Source organism: Acomys russatus, chromosome 14 (genome assembly GCF_903995435.1).
Source record: "Acomys russatus chromosome 14, mAcoRus1.1, whole genome shotgun sequence".
NCBI lineage: Eukaryota > Metazoa > Chordata > Mammalia > Rodentia > Muridae > Acomys > Acomys russatus.
The window spans coordinates 29093970-29117052 of NC_067150.1; the positions used below are offsets into that span (position 1 = coordinate 29093970).

Consider the following 23083-nt stretch of genomic DNA (forward strand, 5'->3'; position numbering starts at 1 on the left):
TTCCCACGCCCCCTTCCCAAAGTCGGTATTTGCTCTCCTCTCCTAACTAACGGTAGAGAGAGAGAATGACATCTGAAAGCGAACAAGAAAGCAGTCATAGGGGGAGCTGAGCTAGGAGCTCAGCCTCATCGCCAAGCGAATCTTTGCAAATTCCTTTTCTCACCTCTAGCAAGGCATTTTTATTTTTTAACAATACTGCTTATTATGAGTAGGCTCAGAATTATTAGTTATCTCCTATACAAAATGCTTGTTTTCCCCTCAAAATGATATCCCAACTCTATATAACAAAATCTGTAAGTATACTCCATCCTGGCTTGTACCAAATTCTTTGAGTCAGGATGCTCTTTGGGACTTTCTGGTACAGTAGTTTCACTTATGGATTATGTAGATAGGGAAAAGTTAAGACTACCTTCCCAATTTTCTGACAATCTGAGACAAGTTTTCTTTCCCTCTGCTAAATTTCATGGGGAAAATATCAGGTGAGAAAAACCAGGACTAACAGAGATGAAAGAAGAAAACTTTAGGAATTTGTGAAAATTGTCATTGAAACAGAAACAGTTTGGTGTGTGCACCTGGTTTGTATTATTAAGGGTCTGGTTGAACCAGGTGATTGGATTGGGAATTAAAGCCTTGTTCAAAACTGACTACTTAATTTTTTTCTGGTGGGAATGAAAAACAAATAAAAATGGGTTTCTATTGTAGCTAAAGGTAACAGACTATGTAGAGCTAGCATGAGGAACCATGTACTAGTTTCCTTCCTGCTGCTGCTACAAAACACCTTGACCAAAAACAATTGAGAGCAAGGAAGGGCTTATCTGGTTTACACTTCCAGATTATAGTCTATCATGGAGGGAAGTCAGGGCAGGAACTAAAGGCAGGAACCTAGAGGCAGGACCCATGGAGGCACAATGCTTGATAGTTTGCTTTTTCATACAACACAGGACCACCTGTCTAGAAATGGTACCACTCGCAGTGGTCTGGGCCCTTTTATGTCAATAAGAATAATCAATATTGTCCCTCCCCCCACAGACATGTCTACAAGGCAATATGATCCAGGCAATTTCTTAATTGAGGTCAGATCCCTGTAGGTGTGTCAAGATGACAAAGTTAACAAGAATTTGGTGTTTGGGTTAGAATGTGTGCCATTCATTTTAAGGTAATGTTATGAGTAGCAGAAAGTATGATAGGTTAGAAAGTTTAGAGGAGCAACATGCAGATACTACATGAATCAAGTACCAAGGTACAAAAAAAAAAAAAAAAAAAAAAAAAAAACCAGAATAGCAAACACAGGAGCATCACTTATGGGCACAAAATAGACAGAAGGTGACTACATGTTTCTCTGCTTAGGAAGCCTACTGCAATTTCCAGTCCTGGATTCCTATGAGTCTTCTCAATTATATTAAGCCACATGAAATTCTCTAATGAACAAACTGATTTTATACTTCAGGAGTTAAATGAAATTTCTGTATTTGGCTTGTGTTGGAGACTATAGTTCGTGCTTCTTTTTGAGGAATTTCCAATTTGGACTCTTACAGCCAAGATGTATAAAACAAAACAAAATAAAACAAAATGGAACAACCCCAAAAACCCCCAAAACAAATCAAACAAACAAACAAACAAACAAAAAAACCGTGGAGATAGTTTTTCAAAATAGATAAGCAGGCTGGAAAAGCCAATGTAACATGGGGGTTTGAGTTTGAATCATGGAATTTTAGCATATCTGGATTCTTTCACCCCCTCCCTCAACCACAGGGAGGATGGCAGAGGTCAGTGTAGGAAGCAATGCTATCCAGCATTGAATTTCAAAATTACATTTAAAAAGATCCTCAAACCAATGTTTAACAAAGCCAAGTTTGTGTTTTGTTGAGCAAGAAGAGTAATTATAATCTTGTTCTATGCTTCATGAATAAATACCAGGAATGGTATTTCCACGGCATTGGACTTATGCAGGTACAAGTGTTTTTGATGTCTGTGAAGTCTCTGTTCTGGTCAGTGTACCCAGTTGCATAGGCTGTTAGCTTTTGAAAGCTCGGTTTCTTACTTTTCTATAGGTTTTCTCTCTGCTGAGCAGGATTTGCTTTGTCCACATGGGAAACTCCCAACTTGGGTGTAGATATCAACTGAAGAGTGTCTGGACTCTTGGGCCAAGGCATAAATCGGTCTATGGCATACTTTGTGCCCAGCACATTTTATAAATAGGACAAAGCTAAAGCTATTCTGTAGCTGACACCACATTTTTGTTAACATTTTTCTCCTAACTTCATTTCTTTCCTGAGGGTGTGGTATATGATGCTGGGTACCAAATCCAGAGCCTCCTGTACTAAGGAAGTACTTTACCACCTAGCTACACCATACACCCTTTATTCTCTTGATAAGTTTTAAGAGGAAAATACCCTGCCACGGAGACTGGGGCTCTCAAACAAGATGTTTAGCCAGACTTTTGGATATTTTATTGGGTTCTTTTTCCTGCCTCCTTACACCACTCTTATCTCTTCCAACACCCCAAAACTAGCTAGGAGAGAAAGAAAGTTAGAGGGGAAAAGGGACATCACTATGATCAGACTATTTCCTTGGGTCAAATTTGATCTCCAACCAGCAACTAGCAGTCCAGCAAATAGCAATGAACAGTGACCAGCAACAGGGGCAACCAGCACCCAGCAATGGCAGCAGGAACAAACAGCAACCAGCAAGAGCAGAAGGAGCAACAGGGATAGCAACAGAGAGGGCAGCAGCTGCCACCTCTCTTGGGACATTTTTATTCTCTTGAGTGAGAGGGTGAAGGGTATGAATGCATTACTCATGAGAGAGGAGGCTCTTTGTAACCAGGATTCTTCACAACCTGGATGAAATAGTTACATTCTTGAGCATATTTTCTTTTAATAATAATAATAATAAGGATCCAAGATGGCGGCGAGCAGTGTGGACCGCGTTTGGAGGCTCCAGTGAACAATTCAGGGAATTGCACAGATTTCTGAACCAGGAACACCGAGGTCCGAACATCACGGCAGCGGGAGTGCTCCACGGTTCGGAGGGACCAGGGTGCGGAGGACCTGCGTGCCCCTGCACACGGGAGGAGCGTGGTTTTTCTCTGATCGGAGCGGCAGCGGTAGAGGCGGCAGCACCAGCGGCACCAGCAGCGGCGGCTGAGGTTTGCAGCTCATAGCCTTCCGGTGGAGGCGATTGGTGTGGTGGCTGGTGGGAATTGCTGCGGGAGAGGGGACTCGGGGCAGGATTTGGGTCGCGTGGAGCCTTTGGACCCAGATTGGACTCGGCGGACAGTTCGGCCCCAGAGTCCCGGGTATTGGCCCGGCCCAGCAAACAATTCCGCCTGAGGCACTAACTCAGCGTGGCCATAGCTCCCCTGCTATGGCGCAGGCTTAGTTGAGCTCGCTGCTCCACACTAGGCACTACCTCAGCTCAGCGGCAGCTCCCTTGCGGTGACACAGTCTGGGCGGAGCACTTGGTTTCACCACAGGCGCTAACTCAGAGCAGCCGCAGTTCTCCTGCTGTGGCGCAGGCTTGGTGACGTGCTCGGTTCCATCCTAGGCACCACCTCAGCTCAGCGGCAGCTCCCCTGCGGGGACACAGTCCGGGCGGAGCACTTGTTCCACCACTGGCGCTAACTCAGAGCAGCCACAGTTCTCCTGCTGTGGCGCAGGCTTGGTGACGTGCTCGGTTCCATCCTAGGCACCACCTCAGCTCAGCGGCAGCTCCCCTGCGGGGACACAGTCCGGGCGGAGCACTTGTTCCACCACTGGCGCTAACTCAGAGCAGCCGCAGTTCTCCTGCTGTGGCGCAGGCTTGGTGACGTGCTGGGTTCCATCCTAGGCACCACCTCAGCTCAGCGGCAGCTCCCCTGCGGGGACACAGTCCGGGCGGAGCACTTGTTCCACCACTGGCGCTAACTCAGAGCAGCCGCAGTTCTCCTGCTGTGGCGCAGGCTTGGTGAAGTGCTCGGATCCATCCTAGGCACCACCTCAGCTCAGCGGCAGCTCCCCTGCGGGGACACAGTGCGGGCGGAGCACTTGTTCCACCACTGGCGCTAACTCAGAGCAGCCGCAGTTCTCCTGCTGTGGCACAGGCCGGACAGAGCTCTCGGTTCCACCAGCTCTAAGACTCTGGTTGGACACAGTGTACAGTTTGAATCCAGAATTCCTGGCTGAGATTGGTGGTCAGTTCGGGCCCTGAGTCAATAACTGACCACAGCACGCACTTTGGGCCAAAAGGCCCTAGTGGAGCTTGGTGCGTAGTCCCAGCCCAAAAATTCTGGCTGGGCCCTGTGTGCATTTTGGGCCCAAAATCCCTAGCTGAGCTTGGCAGACGGTTCTGGCCCTGAGAATCTAGCTGAGTTCTGCCCGTGGTTCGGTCCCAGTGCTCCTGGCTGGACTTGGCAGGGAACACAGAAGGCTGTGGATACCTTGGCCTGACCCAACGCTCATTCAGAGACCCAGAACAATTGCAGGATCCACAGCAGAGAGGGACTGAGGATCACTGGCTGTGAGAGACCAGAACAACAGGGCTAACCTCCTAACATCCACACCAGTGAAGCTTTGAGCTCGCAGCCTAGGGAAATCGTAAGAAAACAAGTGAATCTATCATCAGACACCCTCTATTCAACTCTGGAAACTACCCAACAAAAACAAAGACGGCAAGATGTCTAAAGGACAACGAAAAAGCATACGCAAAAAACCCCAAAACAACATGGCGTCTCCAGTTTCCAGCTATCCCAAAGAAAACCACCCAGAGAACTCAAATACAACGAAATACAAGAAAATGACCTCAAATCCTTAGTAATGAGGATGATAATGGAGGAAACAAATAAAATTCGTAATCAAATGCAGGAAGACGCAGACAAACAGGTGAGAGACATAAAAGAAGCACATAGAGTGGAACTGGAAAAATTGCAGGAAAATGCAAACAACCAGATGAAAGAAATAACTAAAACGGTTCAAGCTCTGAAGACCTATAAAGAGGCAATGGAAGAAACTCAGGAATATACAAAAAATCAGATGAAAGAAATCAAAAAATCAGTTCAAGATCTGAAAATGAAAATGGATTCAATGATAAACACACAGACAGAAGAAAAACGAGAACGTGAGGACCTCAGAGAAGAAGGCGAGCAACACAGAGGTGAGCTTTTCTAACAGAATCCAAGAGATTGGAAGAACGAATCTCAGGTCTAGAAGATACAATCACAGATATTGAATCAACCATTAAAGAAAATGCCAAATCTGGAAAACTCCTGACACAAAACATCCAAGAAATTAAGGACACCATGAAAGAAGAAATTTGCGGATAATAGGCATTGAAGAAAGAGAAGACATCAGACTCCAGGGCCCAGAAACTATTCTCAACAAAATCATAGAAGAAAATTTCCCCAATCTAAAGAAAGAGATGCCTATAAACATACAAGAGGCCTACAGAACACCAAATAGAATTGACCAGAAAAGAAAAACTGCCCGCCACATAATAATCAAAACACAAAACATGCAGAACAAAGAAAAATATTAAAAGCTGCAAGGGAAAAGGGCCAAATAACATTTAATGGTAAACCTATCAGAATTACACCTGACTTCTCAGCAGAGACCATAAAAGCCAGAAGGGCCTGGACAGAGATCCTGCAAACCCTAAGAGAACACAGATGCCAGGCCAGACTACTTTACCCAGCAAAATTATCAATAACCATTGATGGAGAAAACAAAATATTCCATGACAAAACAAATTCAAACAGTACCTATCCACAAACCCAGCTTTACAGAAGGTACTAGAAGGAAAACTCCATCCCAAAGGGTCAAGCTACAACCAAAACTACCCAGGAAATAGATAACTATCCCATGGCAAAAACACAACTACACAAACGCTCGACTGGAAACAACATCAAAATTAAGACTCTTAACAGTCACTGGTCATTAATATCTCTCAACATCAATGGCCTCAATTCTCCAATAAAAAGACACAGACTAACCGAATGGGTACATAAACAAGACCCAACATTCTTCTGCATCCAAGAAACACATCTCACCCATAATGAAAGGCATTACCTCAGGGTAAAAGGTTGGAAAAAAATATTCCAAGCAAATGGTCACAAGAAGCAAGCAGGTGTAGCCATTTTAGTATCGAACAAAATAGACTTTCAACCAAAATTAATCAAAAGGGATGAGGAAGGACACTTCATACTCATCAAAGGTAAAGTCAACCAAGATGACATCACAATTCTGAACATCTATGCTCCCAATACAAGGGCACCCACATATGTAAAAGATCTCCTAAAAAAGCTTAAACCACACATCGATCCCCACACAATAATAGTGGGAGACTTCAACACCCCACTCTCACTGAAGGATAAGTCATTGAAACAGAAACTAAGCCGAGAAATAACATCATTAACCAATGCCATGGGTCAAATGGATCTAACAGATATCTATAGAACCTTTCACCCAAACAAGAAAGAATACACCTTCTTCTCTGCACCCCATGGAACCTTCTCCAAAATTGATCACATCGTAGGTCACAAAGCAAGCCTCAACAGATACAAGAGGATTGAAATATTACCTTGTATCCTATCAGATCACCATGCTCTTAGGCTGCAATTCAACAACAACAGAAATAACAAAAAGCCTACACGTTTGTGGAAACTAAACAACTCTCTGCTAAATGACACCTGGGTCAGGGAAGAAATAAAGAAAGAAATCAAGGAGTTTCTGAAATTCAATGAAAATGAAGAAACAACATACCCAAATTTGTGGGATACATTGAAAGCAGTGCTAAGAGGAAATTCATAGCACTAAGTGCCTTTAAAAAGAAATTGGAAACATCGCACATAAGCATCTTAACAACACAACTGGAAGCCCTAGAAAAAAAAGAAGCAGAAACACCCAAGAGGAGTAGACGCCTGGAAATTATCAAACTCAGGGCTGAAATTAACAAATTAGAAACTAAGAAAACAGTCCAAAGAATCAACAAAACCAAAAGCTGGTTCTTTGAGAAAATCAACAAGATAGACAGACCATTAGCCAAACTAACTAAAAGGCAGAGAGACAGTATTGAAATGAACAAAATCAGAAATGAAAAGGGAGACATAACAACAGACACTGAAGAAATTCAAAGAATCATAAGATCCTACTTTGAAGGCATATACGCCACAAAATTTGAAAATCTAAGGGAAATGGACGATTTTCTTGATCAAGTTCACTTGCCAAAGTTGAGTGAAGAACAGATAAACAAGTTAAATAGTCCCATTTCCCCTACAGAAATAGAAGCAATCATCGATGGTCTCCCAACCAAAAAAGCCCAGGGCCAGATGGTTTCAGTGCAGAATTCTACCAGACCTTTAAGGGCGAGCTAATACCGATACTCTTCAAGCTACTCCAAAAGATAGAAATGGATGGAAAATTACCAATTCATTCTATGAGGCCATAGTCTCATTGATACCTAAACCTCACAAAGACTCAACAAAGAAAGAGAATTTCAGACCAATTTCTCTTATGAACATAGATGCAAAAATACTAAATAAAATACTTGCAAACGAATACAGGAGCACATCAAAGATATCATTCATCATGACCAAGTAGGCTTCATTCCAGGCATGCAGGGATGGTTTAATATACGGAAATCCATCAATGTAATCCATCATATAAACAAACTGAAAATAAAAAACCACATGATTATCTCCTTGGATGCAGAGAAAGCATTTGATAAAATTCAACACCCATTCATGTTTAAAGTTTTAGAGAGATCGGGGATACAAGGCACTTTCCTCAACATAATAAAGGCTATATACAGCAAGCCAATAGCCAAAATCAAAGTAAATGGTGAGATACTCAAGGAAATTCCTCTCAAATCGGGAACAAGGCAAGGCTGCCCACTCTCTCCATATCTCTTCAATATAGTACTCGAAGTTCTAGCCAGAGCAATAAGACAACAAAAGGAGATCAAGGGTATCCAAATGGGAAAGGAGGAAGTCAAATTATCCCTCTTTGCAGATGATATGATAGTGTACATAAGTGACCCTCAAAACTCCACCAGAGAACTCCTAAAGCTGATAAACACCTTCAGCAAATTGGCTGGATACAAAATTAACTCAAAAAAGTCTGTAGCCTTCCTATACACAAATGACAAGCTTACAGAGGAAGAAATTAGGAAAACCACACCCTTCACATTAGCCACAAGCAATATAAAATATCTAGGAGTTACCCTAACTAAGCAAGTGAAGGACTTGTATGAAAAAAATTTCAAAACTCTGAAGAAAGAGATTGAAGATGACCTGAGAAGATGGCGTGATCTTCCTTGCTCATGGATCGGGAGAATTAACATAGTAAAAATGGCCATCCTACCAAAAGCAATCTACAGATTCAATGCAATCCCTATCAAAATAACTACACAATTTTTTAAAGACATTGAAAGTTCAATTCTGAACTTCATATGGAAAAACAAAAAACCCAGAATAGCTAAAACAATCTTGTACAATAAAAGATGCTCCGGAGGAATCTCCATACCTGATCTCAAACTGTACTATAAAGCAATAGTACTTAAAACAGCATGGTACTGGCACAGCAACAGGCTGGTTGATCAGTGGAATCGAATCGAAGACCCAGATATGAATCCACACACATATGGTCACTTGATTTTTGACAAAGAAGCAAATCCATTCAATGGAAAAAGGATAGCATCTTCAACAAATGGTGCTGGTCTAACTGGAAGTCTATGTGTAAAAAAATGAAACTGGACCCATATTTGTCACCTTGCACAAAACTCAAATCCAAGTGGATTAAAGACCTCAACATAAAACCAGAGACACTAACTCACTTAGAAGAAAAAGTGGGAAAGAGCCTGGAACATATTGGCACAGGAGACAACTTCCTGAACAGAACACCAACGGCCCAGGCCTTAATGTCAACCATTAATAAATGGGACCTCATGAGGCTGAGAAGCTTCTGTAAGGCAGGAGACACTGTCAAGAGAACAAAGCGACAGCCTACAGACTGGGAAAAAATCTTCACCAACCCTACATCTGACAAAGGTCTAATATCCAAAATATATAAAGAACTCAAGAAATTAAACACCACCAAACCGAATAACCCAATTGAGAAATGGGGCTTGGAACTAAACAGAGAATTCTCAACAGAGGAATATCAAATGGCTGAGAAACACTTAAAGAAATGCTCAACCTCCTTAGTCATCAGGGAAATGCAAATCAAACAACTCTGAGATTCCATCTTACACCCATCAGAATGGCTAAGATCAAAAATTCAAGCGACACCACATGCTGGCGAGGATGTGGGGAGAGAGGAACACTCCTTCATTGCTGGTGGGAATGCAAACTAGTACAGCCACTTTGGAAATCTATCTGGTGCTATCTCAGAAAAATGGGAATAGGGCTTCCTCAAGACCCAGCTATTCCACTCCTTGGAATATACCCAGAAGATGCTCCAGCACACAGCAAGAAAATTTTGCTCAACCATGTTCATAGCAGCCTTATTCATAATAGCCAGAACATGGAAACAGCCTAAGTGTCCCTCAGTAGAAGAGTGGATAAAGAAACTGTGGTACATATACACTATGGAATACTACTCAGCTATTAAAAACAAGGAATTCCCGAAATTTGTGGATAAATGGATTGAGCTAGAAATGATCATAATGAGTGAGTTAACCCAGAAGCAGAAAGAATCAAATGGTATATACTCACTTATATCTGCATACTAGCCCAAGGGGCATGTCCCACGAAAGCCTTCACTTACCAGGAAACTGGGACAGAGGGGAAGGCATCCTATTGGGACTCTAAATGAGAGACGCATGGGAGAACAGCAAAATAAAAGGATCCAGAGGGTCCTAGAAATCTACAAGTAGAACAATATGATAGGCAGATTTGGGCCCAGGGGTCCCGCTCAAACTAAGGCACCAGCCAAGGACAATACAGGAGGTAAACTTTAAACCCCTTCCCAGATCTAGCCAATGGTCAGAATATTCTCCACAGTTGAGTGGAGAGTGTGATACGACTTTCTCACATACTCTGGTGCCTCACATTTGACCATGTCCCCTGGAGGGGGAGACCTGGTGGCACTCAGAGGAAGGACAGCAAGTAGCCAAGAAGAGACTTGATACCCTATGAGAATATATAGGGGGACGTAATCCCCCTCAGGAACAGTCATAGGGGAGGGGAATAATGGGAAAATGGGCGGGGGGGGAGGAATGGGAGGATACAAGGGAGGGGATAAACATTGAGATGTAACAAGAATAAATTAAAAAAAAAATAATAATAATAATAATTAATAATAATAAACAATAATAAATTATATTTGTTAGATTATAAAATAAACTCATTTGAAAAGTTTTAACAAAATAGGAGGAAAAAGTACTCCAAATTGTATTTTGCATAAAAATCAGGTCATAGCAGCACTAAGTGATTTTTCTTCTTCTTTTGGATTACTTATTGGCTCTTTGTGAATTTGACACCATGCACCCTAATCCCATTCATCTCCCTGTCTCCTCATACCCTCCCTCCACCTTTAGAACCTCCCCGACAAAAGGAAAAAAAGGTCTCGTTGTGGAAGCTGTAGTGTGCCACAGTGTGCCCCACAGTACACCCTTTTGTCCACATTTCTTTCCTTGTAAATGTTCATTACAGTGAATCATTGGTTTGGTTTGAAGCCTCTCACTTCTGCTACACTGTTAATACTGGGTCTTCACTGGACTCCTCTCAGATATCCTGTTGTTGCCCTGTGTTACAGAGGTCCTGAAGTGTTGGATCTATAGGACTGGCCCCTTCATGCACTCCAACAGTTCATCAATGTGGGAGATCTTAGGGTAGGCCAACTCAAACCCTGGATCTGGGCCTGGGAGGTATCTGAGCTGGTCACTCAGCCAGTTCTCCCACACCCTCACCACCTGGGCAAACTCTTAAGTCCTGCCTGGCTAGTACATTCAATGTGGAAGACGGCAAGGAGAAGAGCCAGCTCTCTTCCTCTCATGCCCTTTGGGCCAGCTCACCCTCACCCATGCCATAGGGCTAGCTCTACTGTACTGCCCAGTCAAGGTGCAGGGCCCTGTCTCCTAAGTGCTGCAGCAGGTGAGAGACAGGAACAGTCCTCCCACTCTCATGACCCTGGGGCCCAGCTCTCCTGCCCACCACAAGTAGTGAGGGGCAAGGACATCTCTCTCTTACCCATGCCATTGCCCAGCAGATGAATGGCAGGAACAGCTTTCCTATGCTCACACCCTTGGAACTGCTTTATTGGCTTAGGGTTATCCACAACTCCCACAGCCAAGGCCAGCTCTAATTAATGTGCTTCCTGGGTGAGGCACAGGGCCTGCTTTCCACAGAACTGCAGCTGGAAATGGTCAGAGCCAGCTCTCTTGCTCTCACACCTTTCAGGGCTGGCTCTCTCCTGCAGTGCCCAGGTGAGGAGTGGGGCCAGTTCTGCCCAGCCTCAGACATCACCATGCCTCCAGGTGGCAGCCCAGACCAGGGATGTCTGGCTAGCCTTTGGTGGTAACAGATCCTTGCTGCTGCAGTTCCATGGTCCCAGACATGGCCCTCAGTGTCAGCACAGGCCAGGACCTCATCTTAGGCAGTATCACTGGCTACTCACACCAGGATGTTCCTCACTAGCCTTGAGTCGCCAGTTCTGCCTCCCTTCATTGTGCACACGTCCTTCTGCTTCTCTTTTTCTTCCATTTCTCCACTGCTTATTTGTCAATCTTAGTGGTGTCCAGGGTCTCTAGGTGTCTGGGGTTGTCTCAGGAGTAGTCTCAAGCATGCTAGACCCCACCTGCGCTTTATGGCACTGGGCAGGGGTTGTCTCAGGTGTGGTCTGCCCACCTGTTCCATGCGGCCAGATATTTTCTTTTACTTTACCATGGCATATTCTCCTCAGTTCCACTATGCAATGTGGGGGGGGGGGGGGAAAAGAGCAAAATCTTGCTGGAAATTCCACCCCCCCGACAATGATAACATACCACGGATCTATTCTTTAGTCATCAGATGCTCTTAATTCATGTGTTTTAATAGGCATACAGGGACTTTTTACACATATCTTTTTAAGAGTTGTACTTCAGCCAGAAAACATGTTAGTCTGGACCAATATATAAGCCACAAAACTTTATACATTAATCCAAAACGAACTTCACATGTATTAAAGCTTTAAATGTCAAAAATCAAATAAACCTTGATTTAAAAAGTTTCTTTTGACTATCATTAGTTTTTAATATATACTAGATAAATTCTAAATACCTTACATACGTATGTGTAGCAATACAAGCTTACATATTTTCACAGTTTCTATAATGTAGACAAGTTGATAGCTAAGAAATCTGATAACAGGCTGGTGAAATAGATAAGAATTACAAAATGACATTTTCTAGTCACACCTGATGTCATCACCATAACCAAGTGAATTCCCAACTGAAGCAGCTTAAGTTAGAAAAAGAATCGTTTGGCTCTCGGTTTCAGGTTACATAGTTGTGAATTGAACTTTCCGCTCCCCTTCCCCCATCCTGACCCAGCAGGGCAACCCAAAGTTTTAAGTTCAAATGTAACTTCTTTATGAAGATTTTTTTTCCCCATGACCCACTCTGTACCGCCTTTGTTTTATCCATATATTTTTCTCCACTGATTAAAGTGCATTTGTAGAGAAGTCTCCAAGGCTGCCTGAATGTGAAGCAAACACTCAGGTTTCCTACATTTATGGCCTTCACAACTAGTTTAATAGCTCACTGATTCAGTTCCTTTAATTGTGGCTCATTAGATGGGCATGATACCAAAGCTGCCCATCATGGGCTGGCTTCTCCAGGTCACTGCGCAGTAATACTGAGTGTGTAAAGTTATAGTCCTTATAGGAAAATGACCATCAAGTTATCAGAGTTCGTGGTGCGAACACCTAGGTGGCTGTGCTCCTTACTTCCTCTCTCCCATTACTGATTTTTATGGCTAACCGATTTGACAAAGAGGGAATTGGAATTTAGAAATAGTCTGTCAATAATGGTTGAAGCATTAAACTCAGATCAAAAATGTCCCTGAGAGACAATAATGAAGAAAAATATCACCAACAGAACAGTTCATTATTTATTTCACTCAAACATCACTAAGTTAATTCAAGGTCATTTGCTAACAGTCTAGCAGGAAGTAAAGCCCTACATTAAGAATAGAAGTTATTTTTACTGAAATAAACACACATTTTTGATAGGACTGTTCCGGGTAATGGCTCTGGTTGCAATGGCATTGTTATAGGCTTGCAAAAAATCCCATTCTCTGTCAAGACACTTCATACAGCACTTTTTCCAAGCAAAGAATTCATTTGACTACAAAGATGGTGTAGCCATAAAGAGTACTAATCTTATCATGTATCTCATTACTGCCGGCCACTAGTCTGACAATATGTGGAGGTGTGTCAATAAAATCTCAGTTAAAATGTGATTTGGAATCAAGCACTACAGTGATTTCCTGTCTTATGGGATATAACATATACTCTAAGATTAGATAATAATCTATGGCTTTCCTTTTCTCTGGTCAGAAAACATAGGTCCAGGAAGCAAGATTTAGAAATAAGAATAAATTCTCTTGTACTTAGCATTTTTTATTTGTCAGCTGAGAAATGTTTCTGTGGATTGGAAGGGCATACTCTGATGGATTGGGGCTCCTTACGCCACCACAATAAGAAGAATGGAGGTTTTCTCTCTGATTGGTAAAATTAATGCGGATGTCCTTGGGAGAGTAGGCTGTGGTAGCACAGCGATGTGAGGATGAGTTTGCCTGGCATACAGAAGGGCTAAATTAAAATATTCATGAAACATTGGAACTGAAAACAGCAAAGCTACTGAAGACTTGAAATCTTTAAGAAGACGCACCTCATCCCTCCAGGTAGACAGAAGGTCCAGAAGGCTGTATTTGGGGGTGGGGGGCAAAACACAGGCTCAGATGTTATGGATATAACTTGTCAGTGCAAACAAACTCTGGGCAGCTGTGCGCACCTCTCTTGTTTCTTGAGGTAATAGCTCTTCCCTATCTCTTTACTGCTTCATGTGAAAACTGTTGTTGGTTCACAGGTGGAACTGAATGGGCTGAGGAGTATTTGTCATTGCACAGAAATGAATATCTGTGCTATTTCCCCAAGATTAAACTTGGAACTCTCTCCTTGTATTTAGTCAAAGGGCAAGAAGGTCTATGTGGAGGATAAGTGAGCATTATTAACCCAAACCATAAAGTGATCTTTACTGTTAAACAGAGACATCCAAATACATATAGAAGGATATGAATCACCAGAGAGAGGGGTGCACTGGTTGTTAAATTATTAACTCTCACTTCTTCTTGAAACACATAGGAACAAATACAGAGACCCACCGGCAGACATCACACGCGCGCACACACACACACACACACACACACACACACACACACACAACACAGAGAGAGAGAGAGAGAGAGAGAGAGAGAGAGAGAGAGAGAGAGAGAGAGACAGACAGACAGACAGAGGGAGACAGAGTGAGAGCAAGAGCGAGTGTGAGAGAGATAGATCTTGGAACACACAGATCTAAATGAGATATCTTCATTAAATCTCTCCACCAGAGCTCAACAAACCCTGTGGAAGAGAAGGCAGAAGATGTATGGGAGTCAGGGGACAGAGGACCTAAGGAGAACAAGGCCCTTTAAATCAACCAGACAACGCTTCTGGCTTCTGTGAGCTCACAGAGACTTATGCAGAATGGGTCTGCACCAGGTCCTCCATGTACATATTATAGCTCTTAGTTTAGTACTTTGGTGGGACTCCTGAATGTATGAACAAGTGGATCTCTGATTTTTATGCCTTCTCTTTTCCTTCTGTTGGTTTTCCTTGTCCAAATTGTATGGGATTTTATTTTGCTATGTTTGGTTGCTCAGAACCCTGTTCTTTATAATGAAATACCAAAAAAGATTGGATTCAGATGGGAGAGGAGTGGGGAGGAACTGGGAAGAGTGGAGAGAAGTGAGAAACTGTAATCAGGATAGATGATATGAAAACAGAATCTGTTTTTAATAAAATGGAAAAATTATTATCTCTCAGCTTTAAGCACACTGTTCTCTAATCTGCTATATCAGTGTTTTCAACTTGTGGGTTGAGACCCCCAAGGAGTCTCATCAGCTATCCTGCATATCTAATATTTACATTACAAATCATAACAGTAGCAAAATTATAGTTATGAAGTAACAATGAAATACGTTTATGGTTGGGTGTTACCACAACATGAGTAACTATATTAAAGGGTTGTAGCATTAGGAAGGTTGAGAAACACTGTGCTATATGATGTCAACTTTCAAGGGTTCTGTTTTATGCCTTATTTCCACCCTACTTGCAGAAATATACTTCATGGTGCTCCCTAAAAAAACCAAACCAAACCAAACCAAACCAAACCAAACCAAACCAAACCAAAGCAAAAAAACTCTAAAATATCATCAATGAACAGTGTTCATTCCCTTGAAATATACATGTTATCCATGTATATTTTATCTTCCTTGAAATTTATTTTATTGCCATTGGAGGCAAGATCTGACTCTCTAGCCCAAGCTAGCCTGGAACTCATGATGTAGCCCGTGCTGCTCTTGACCTTGTGACAGTTTCTCTCTTTCATTCTCCACAGCGCTGAGAGTACAGGCTTGAGATGTCATACCTAGCTTCCTTGTGGATTTTGAGGAGTCCACAAGCAGGTACCCCAATCTCATGACATCTGAGTCTCAGTTTCAGAGGGTCCTTCTTCTAGCTTGCTAAAGTCTAGTGACATCAACATTCCCACTTTGTTTTCAGAGGTCTGCGGGTTTTAGATGCTTTCTACAGTTTCTATATGTTAAATCAACATCTCCTTTTGGTCCCTCAATGTCTGGATAACAACTCTTTACTTCAAAGTTTTTGTGAGAATGATTGGCACTATTTCCTCTTCCTGCCTGATCTGAAAGATGTCACTGGTGGTGAGCTTCTCAGGCTCAATGGAGAGGGAATGAGAGAGGGGAAATGAAATATTTATGCAGATGACTCTCACACAGGGATTGCTCACATCATTGTTGTTCATTCATGTCTGAACATCTATTAGACTAAGCTTCATGAGGACTGAGATCATGCCTGTCATATCCAAGCGTCTAGCATCACCTGGAACATGGTATGATTTGAATGAATGTTTGTTAAACACATTGAAGGAGAGTTTGGAAGGGAAGAGAAAGAGAAAACAATTATGGGTATTGAAGAAATGTAATTTATTTTTTGTTCTCATGATGGGACTTAACCACCCTTTCCAAGGTCTATTCTACAACAGTGTTAGGAATCAGCTTCAGTCCCGATGACACATGCATTTTGTCCCGTTTCACATTCTGTGCTGGAATTACACATCATGGAATGTTTGAATGTGTGAGAGATGGAAGTGGTCAAGGGCTTTATGTAGCTTTATGTAGCCACGGGCATCTAACAGCCAAGTCTAGAGAGCTTCCTTGACCTCACACCTATCAGTGTCCACAGTGCTGGGGTTCATACTGGCTGGGCCCAGCCCCTTTGGGGGACCCTGCAGGTCTTCCTTGCCTGTGCTCTTCTCCAGACAAGATGGTGCCTGGGAACCTCCAGAATCCCACAGACCCCTCCCACAATCCCATATCTCCAGTCTATAGCCCAAAAGACTAGAAGGCAGAAGATCCTTCTCTGTTTATAACTCTAATACCTAGTACCGGTTCCTTCTCACAACCTAACCTTTCCCTCAGCCAGGCAGAAGCATCAACAAGCAAAATCCAAGAAAAGTCCAATTACTGATTATCTTTTCACCATGCGCATCGATTCTCCGGAGCCCAGTGGTACATTGAAGTGAGATAAGAGTTAGGGAGGAAAACAACAGAAAGAATTAATAAAATCTCCAGCTCCAATGGGGGAGGTTATAGGCCCTAGTGAGGAAGCTACAACTGTTGGTCTGGTAAACAGACATGAGTGGACTTGGTAAACAGACCTGTCAGCTCACCTTCTAACTAGCTGTGCTGTCTCCACAGATCCATGTTGCCACCTGCTTTTGTCAAAGAACCTTATTTTTGCAGTGGGGAATAATAGCTGCAGAGATTTATAACTTGTCATAAGACAGCCACAAGTAGGACAACTTCCAAGGCTCAGGGAACATCACAGAAGAGAGCTCAGGGAGAATAGAAGAGCTCACCACTGAGGTGGAGTGCCATGACATGTTGTTTTCTGGGGGATAATATGGCCATTGTACTCTTGAACCCACAGTAGTTGTGCTTACCTGGGAAGAGGATCACGTGGCCCCACCCCTCTCTGAGGATTCATAAGTGTGGTGGTTGTTGGAGAAAGGAGAGACATTTTTTTCATGCCTGTATGTAACATTTCAGAGATGCTCCTCTAAGCAACCCTGATTAAATTCATTGAGCTGTGCCCGTGCGCGCGCGCGTGCACACACACACACACACACACACACACATCCTGTATGACATGAAAGTGGAAATAGCGAGGTAGTTGAGAAGGTGATCAGTGGAGTTGAGGACAAGAGAGTGTATGGGGTAAATATGGTTAGAATACATTATCTACATGTATGGAAACATCATCATAAAGCCAATTTGTATGTATGATAATCACCCAGTTATTAAAAATTAGAAAATTCTGCCATGGAATAGAAGAAAGGAAAAGAAGGAGCCATCTTTTGAATTTTAATTATTCCTTTTGTCCTTAGTACTTGGTATCCAGTGTTAAACCTAGATACGGCAGATTTAGTAATAATCCAAGCATGTGCTGATCTTGGTAAGAAAGTTTTATTTATTCACTTTTTATTGGTTTTGAAACAAGTAGGGACTTTAGAAAAGGGGTGCTTTCCCTATGAGATGTAGAAGGCAGATACAGATGTTTGAAGTCTTCCTCTGTAGTGTTATCCTCAAGAGGTCATTGTGGAGAGGCCATTCCATCACCCGGATGTTGGAGCTCAAAAGGACCAGAAACTTCTAAAACCTTTCATTGCACATGTCATAGCCCCGGCAACACCTGAAGTGCACCAGATAGGAGCCCCACTTTATGTTTTCCACATTAGCACAGTTCTTTAAGCAGCCCATGAAGTTTAACCAGATGGTACCATCTTCTGCAGAAGAGGAGGGGACAGATCAGCAAGCCTGGCTGAAGCTTCTGTAAATACACCTCTCCCCAACCCACACTGGCATCTGAAAACCAACACATGGAGTTCGAGCTCCATTGTTCAGATGTGAAGGATTGGGAGGTGCTGGAATTTGGAGGATATCCAAAAGAAAAGAAATGGTGGGGTCGTTTGAAGACTTTACTGGAGGCAGAAGGTAATCACGAGAGAAGTGCATCAGAGATTACCATAGTAAGAGGCTTCAAATGAGAGAATGGGTATCATGGAGCCTAGGGAAGCAGAGAAATGGTGTCTAATTTTATTCACAAGGAGTTGTAGCCTGGGCGGGCATACTGCTGATGCTACCACCTCTTGGAGTCATTCATGCAAAAGCCCGAGTAGGCACAAAGAGAACTACTTTCATTACCAACCAGCTGGCGTCCGGAGTGTGAGTATTATGTCCGTCCTCTCACCTGCCTTCAACCCCCTCTGTTTTTTTTTTTTTATTCATGATTCTTACTGTTCCCTTGAGTATCACCCCTGCTTCAGCAGCGACCTCCATTTTTTAAAAAGTTACAGCGGATCATGGGAGCAATACTACCAGTTACCTTAGGAGTGAGGCTGTCTACGGTAACCGGAAATTTTTTCATTCACCTCCAGCCCCACACACATCCTGGTTCCTCCCCGGCTGCCTTTGCTTCCTTACCTCACCACTTACTTTTGTAGATCTTTCCCGCCATACAGGCCTCCTCTGCTGTCGCAGTACATATCCCTCTTCCCCTGGAGCACTTTTCTCCAGGGAACTGCAGGTGGCACATCCTACACTGCACAATTTCCACAACTTGAAGAGATGGGAGAGAAGATGATTCTTCCAGGAAAGAGCCCATCTCCCCCTTCAAGTTTCAAGCCTGCTTAGAGCGGGGAGTGTCCCCACCTCAAACCCCATCAAAGCATGGGCATGTGCCTCTATTAGAATGGGCGAAACAGAAAGAGTGACAGGAGTTTATGGTCTCAGAGGCTCCATCTTGGAAGGTGGGCAGGGATAGAAAGGAGAAGGCACAAGACAAAGAGAAACATATTAACACCAAGATGGTCAGGCTAGTGTCTCTTTGCACTCACCATTGTTATTTTCGTAAAAGGGCACTTTATCCTCTGTGTAGGTGAGAGAAAGAGAACAAGCCTGTAATTCTGTCTGCAATTTACCCTCCCTTTGCAGTCCCTCTCCTCCCAGGGCTCATTTTGCCTTCTAGTCCGGAATCTTTTTTTGGGGGGGGTGAAGGGGGGGCTTCTTCTAGTACCCTAAAGCTGTTTATGTCATCTTGTAGCACTTTTTTCTTTTATCCTCTTTATCTCTTTATGGCCCCTTATATAGGTATATAGCAGAGACCAGAAAGAAGAGGATAAATACACATGGTCTTAATTTCATTTTTTCCCCCTTCCATTGAACTTCACAAAAGTCTCTCCTGACGTGACAATGAGGACAGACCTCTGAAATTTAGGAGGTTGAAGTTGCTACCTTAGATTTGACTGCCTTGAATCTGCGACCCTTACATTCCATTTCTCTGGTCCCTCGTTCTTGCCTTCCTCTTTGTCAGTAGCTGTTCCAGTTCTTTGTCGGCCCTAAAGGCAGCTCCTGCCCTGGCTGTATCCTGCCAGAAGAGGCTGCTGAATGTGGGAATTTTGTCTACTTGTGGTTTACTTTTAGGCCCCGTGCCCACCCCACTCCAGTCATCCTGCATCCTCCCATCTTCTTATTCATTTCTCACATCCATGTCTACTCACGTTTGTTAGCATCACCTGGAAGTGACCCAGAGAAAACTGTTGATAAAACAAAAAGATAAAAATCATACTTCCCAGAAGATAATTTTCCAAACCCCCATTTCACAGCTTCTAGGAATCTCTCAATTTGTTGCCAAAACATCTACTTCCTCCTTTGAACAAGAGGGCTTATCAGCGACCTGATACAGTGCAGATGGGAGGCATAGCACACAGAGGTCTCTTTTCCTGTTGGGCTGCCAAGACTGGTCTTCATCATGGAAGTTTTCCCCCATTCCTGGATCCCAGACATTTCTCACTGACTCTCATGACTCACCCCTCAAATAGCAGAGTAAAATGAGACATCTCATTAAGTGGGGCTTTCTCATTTTGGAGGCAGAAATGTTCAGGTTAGGAAGGATGTGTCCCTATTTATACAGTGGTGACGCTGAGTTTCTTCAATAGGAATTAGGGGTGGGACACTGAGGAAGTCACTGAAAGGCTTACCCTGATCCTAGAAAAATCAATGACCCTAATTTCTTTTCTTTGTAACTTAGGGGTAGAGACTGGCTAGGAAAGGCCTGGACTTGATTTATTCTAGCCATGTCTCTCAAGATTTCTGATATCCAGCTCTGAAGTCTTGTTGTTATATCATTCTGTGAAAGGGTACAGAATAGATTAGGGTTGGATCAGTGGGACCAGAGTGACCTACACCAAGGTACCTATCAAAGCTGACAATACACATGAACAAAGAATTGGAACAAAGGAAGGCTGAGAGTCTTACAAAATATGTGGTTTTTGGAAATGGAAATGAGAGGAGCAGAAAGGTTAGGCTCCAAGGCCCTCCTGGAGGACTCTCACGAAGGCAATGGAGCTCCTGTCAATCATTTTGTAGGGAAAAATGCCCTGAGGTAGGAGGGGAAAGCTGAGAAGGGAAATGTCCCCACTCCCTCATTTTTGATTCTGATTGAGGCTTCAGTTAGGAGAGAGATAAGCTTATCCTCCTAAATACCAGGCAAAATTAGGTAGGGAGGTGGCTGGATATATACAGAGGATAGAATTTGAAGCGGTAAGGAGCTATACATAATCGCTCACCCTAGTCTTCTCTTTCTTTTTTTTTTTTCCAGCAAGGTGTATGTGTGAAATTGTAGCTTTTTTTTTTTTTTTCAGCAGAGAACCAAGGAGAAGGGTTATCCCAGACTTGGGGATACACAGTAGGTTACTCTTTCCCTGGGAACACCTACTACCCTATTAAAGGCTCATCATTTGGGGTTCATGTGTTAAACATTTTTGTGCACATACATGTACTACTATGCCTGGCCAGTATAATTCATTATCTGGTCTACAGAGATTTTATTTGAGTGTGCATCAGCTCTTTGCTCCTGTCTTCATTGCAACCCCTTTGATCCCTGAAGATCTCCTCCTACCCCTTTTAGAGGCAGTCAAAAGCGGGGGGGGGGGGTAGAAAGGGAGACAGAGAGAGAGAGAGAGAGAGAGAGAGAGAGAGAGAGAGAGAGAGAGACAGACAGACAGACAGACAGACAGACAGACAGAGACAGAGAAAGATAGCCAAACAGAGACACAGAGAGATAGACAGAGACACACAGAGAGAAACATAGACAGAGAGACGGCAGGGGGGGGGGCGGGGAGAGAAGCATAATGAATGATCTGATAGTTAATGTTAGTGATTAAGGTTAGAATAAAAGAAGATGTGATCGATAATAGCCAAGTGAAATCAGGAACACTTGGTGAATAAAGTCAGGGGACTGATGTAGCTCTTGTACATATTGTTATCTAATAAATTCTCACATTGTGGAAAGGAACAAGTGTTCCCATCTGGTTTTTTTTTTTTTTGGCATATCTCATACATATTTAAAACATAGATCCAGGGGACTTCCAACATGGCTCAGTGGATAAGGTACAAGCTGACAACCTAAATTCAATCCTCAGAATACACATGGTGGACTTACAAAGCTGATCGCTGTGAGCTACTCCACAAATAAATGCACAGTAGTACACACATGCCCTCCTCTATCTAACAGAATAAAGAAATAAATGTGAAAACGCAAACAGAAGTAAATAAGCAAAATAGTAAAATTGCCAAATTAAAATATTTTTTGTTAAATTTGTTCTTTGGAAACATGTGTATATATTACATATATTTCATACATATATATGCAGTGCATTCTTATTATAGTCATCCTTACCCTCTCTTGTCCCTCTGTGGTTCCTATTGCTCTTACTCTCCTTTCTACAGATTCCTTTCCCACATTCTTGTCTTTTTGTCTGGTTTTGTGACCCATTGAATTCAGCCAGGGCCATTTGTGTCACCATTGGTTTGGAACAATTCATTGGAACATAGTGGTCCCACCAATGGAGTGAGAGCTTGAAGACAATGGCCGTCCTTTCCTCAGAGCCCATTAGACGTCCATAGTTCAGCTAGGAAGGGTAGGAGCACATGGGTCCCTCATCTGTGACTTACTATTGATGCAGGTGGTCTAGTGCAGGCCGATTAGAGGCATCTACTGCTGCTTTGGGATCAGGATCCCATTGGTTGTATTTTGTGTTTAGCAGTGAGCGTTGGAACATCACATTCTTTTTTTTTAATTTTAAAAATTAATTTATTCTTATTACATCTCAATGTTTATCCCATCCCTTGTATCCTCCCATTCCTCTCTCCCATTTTCCCCTTACTCCCCTCCCCTATGACTGTGACTGAGGGGGACTTCCTCCCCTTTTATATGCTCATAGGGTATCAAGTCTCTTCTTGGTAGCCTGATATCCTTCCTCTGAGTCCCCCTCCAGGGGACGTGGTCAAATATGAGGCACCAGAGTACATGAGAAAGTCATACCCCACTCTCCACTCAACTGTGGAGAATGTTCTGTCCATTGGCTAGCTCTGGGTAGGGGTTTGAAGTTTACGGCCTGTATTGTCCTTGGCTGGAGCCATAGTTTGAGCGGGACCCCTGGGCCCAGGAACATCACATTCTTAACTCTCATGTTTTTTGGTTTTCTTGTAAAGAATCAACTTTCCATATGGCTTTACAATACATCCTTCAATTTGATCAGTTTTCCTCTTTATTCCCTCCACTTCCTCATTCCTCTACTTTCATACACGTTTAACATCCGTTCTCCTCAGCATCCCCTGCTTTGTCTTCATATCACCTATATTCTGCTATTCCACTCCCTTCAGTCATCTTCCTCCCTTTACTATTTTCCTGGATTCTTTTAAAAATAATTATTTTATTTTTAATTATAT

The 23083-nt window shown here is 42.9% G+C and overlaps 1 protein-coding gene across 1 annotated transcript; it reads right to left on the reverse strand.

Moving 5' to 3' along the window:
- Window positions 1-17843: 17843 nt before the first annotated feature.
- Pate1 (prostate and testis expressed 1) lies at window positions 17844-20213 on the reverse strand. Its single transcript, XM_051155788.1, has 5 exons — window positions 20162-20213; window positions 19852-19887; window positions 19189-19221; window positions 18788-18910; window positions 17844-18078 (listed from the first exon to the last, which is right to left on the reverse strand). Exons 1-5 carry the CDS (start codon window positions 20211-20213, stop codon window positions 17945-17947), a joined length of 378 nt encoding a protein of 125 aa, XP_051011745.1. The 3' UTR covers window positions 17844-17944.
- Between the last annotated feature and the right edge of the window lie 2870 nt (window positions 20214-23083).

Excerpts from the sequence above, each read along its gene's own strand:
- Pate1 (XM_051155788.1), bottom strand. The coding sequence starts at position 20,213 with ATGAGAAAGCCCCACTTAATGAGATGTCTCATTTTACTCTGCTATTTG. Across the intron at positions 18,911-19,188 it reads CTTTTACGAAAATAACAATG|TTGTGGAAATTGTGCAGTGT; the intron begins GTGAGTGCAAAG and ends CATCTCTTCAAG. Across the intron at positions 18,079-18,787 it reads GGCGGGAAAGATCTACAAAA|AAGATGGTACCATCTGGTTA; the intron begins GTAAGTGGTGAG and ends CCTCTTCTGCAG.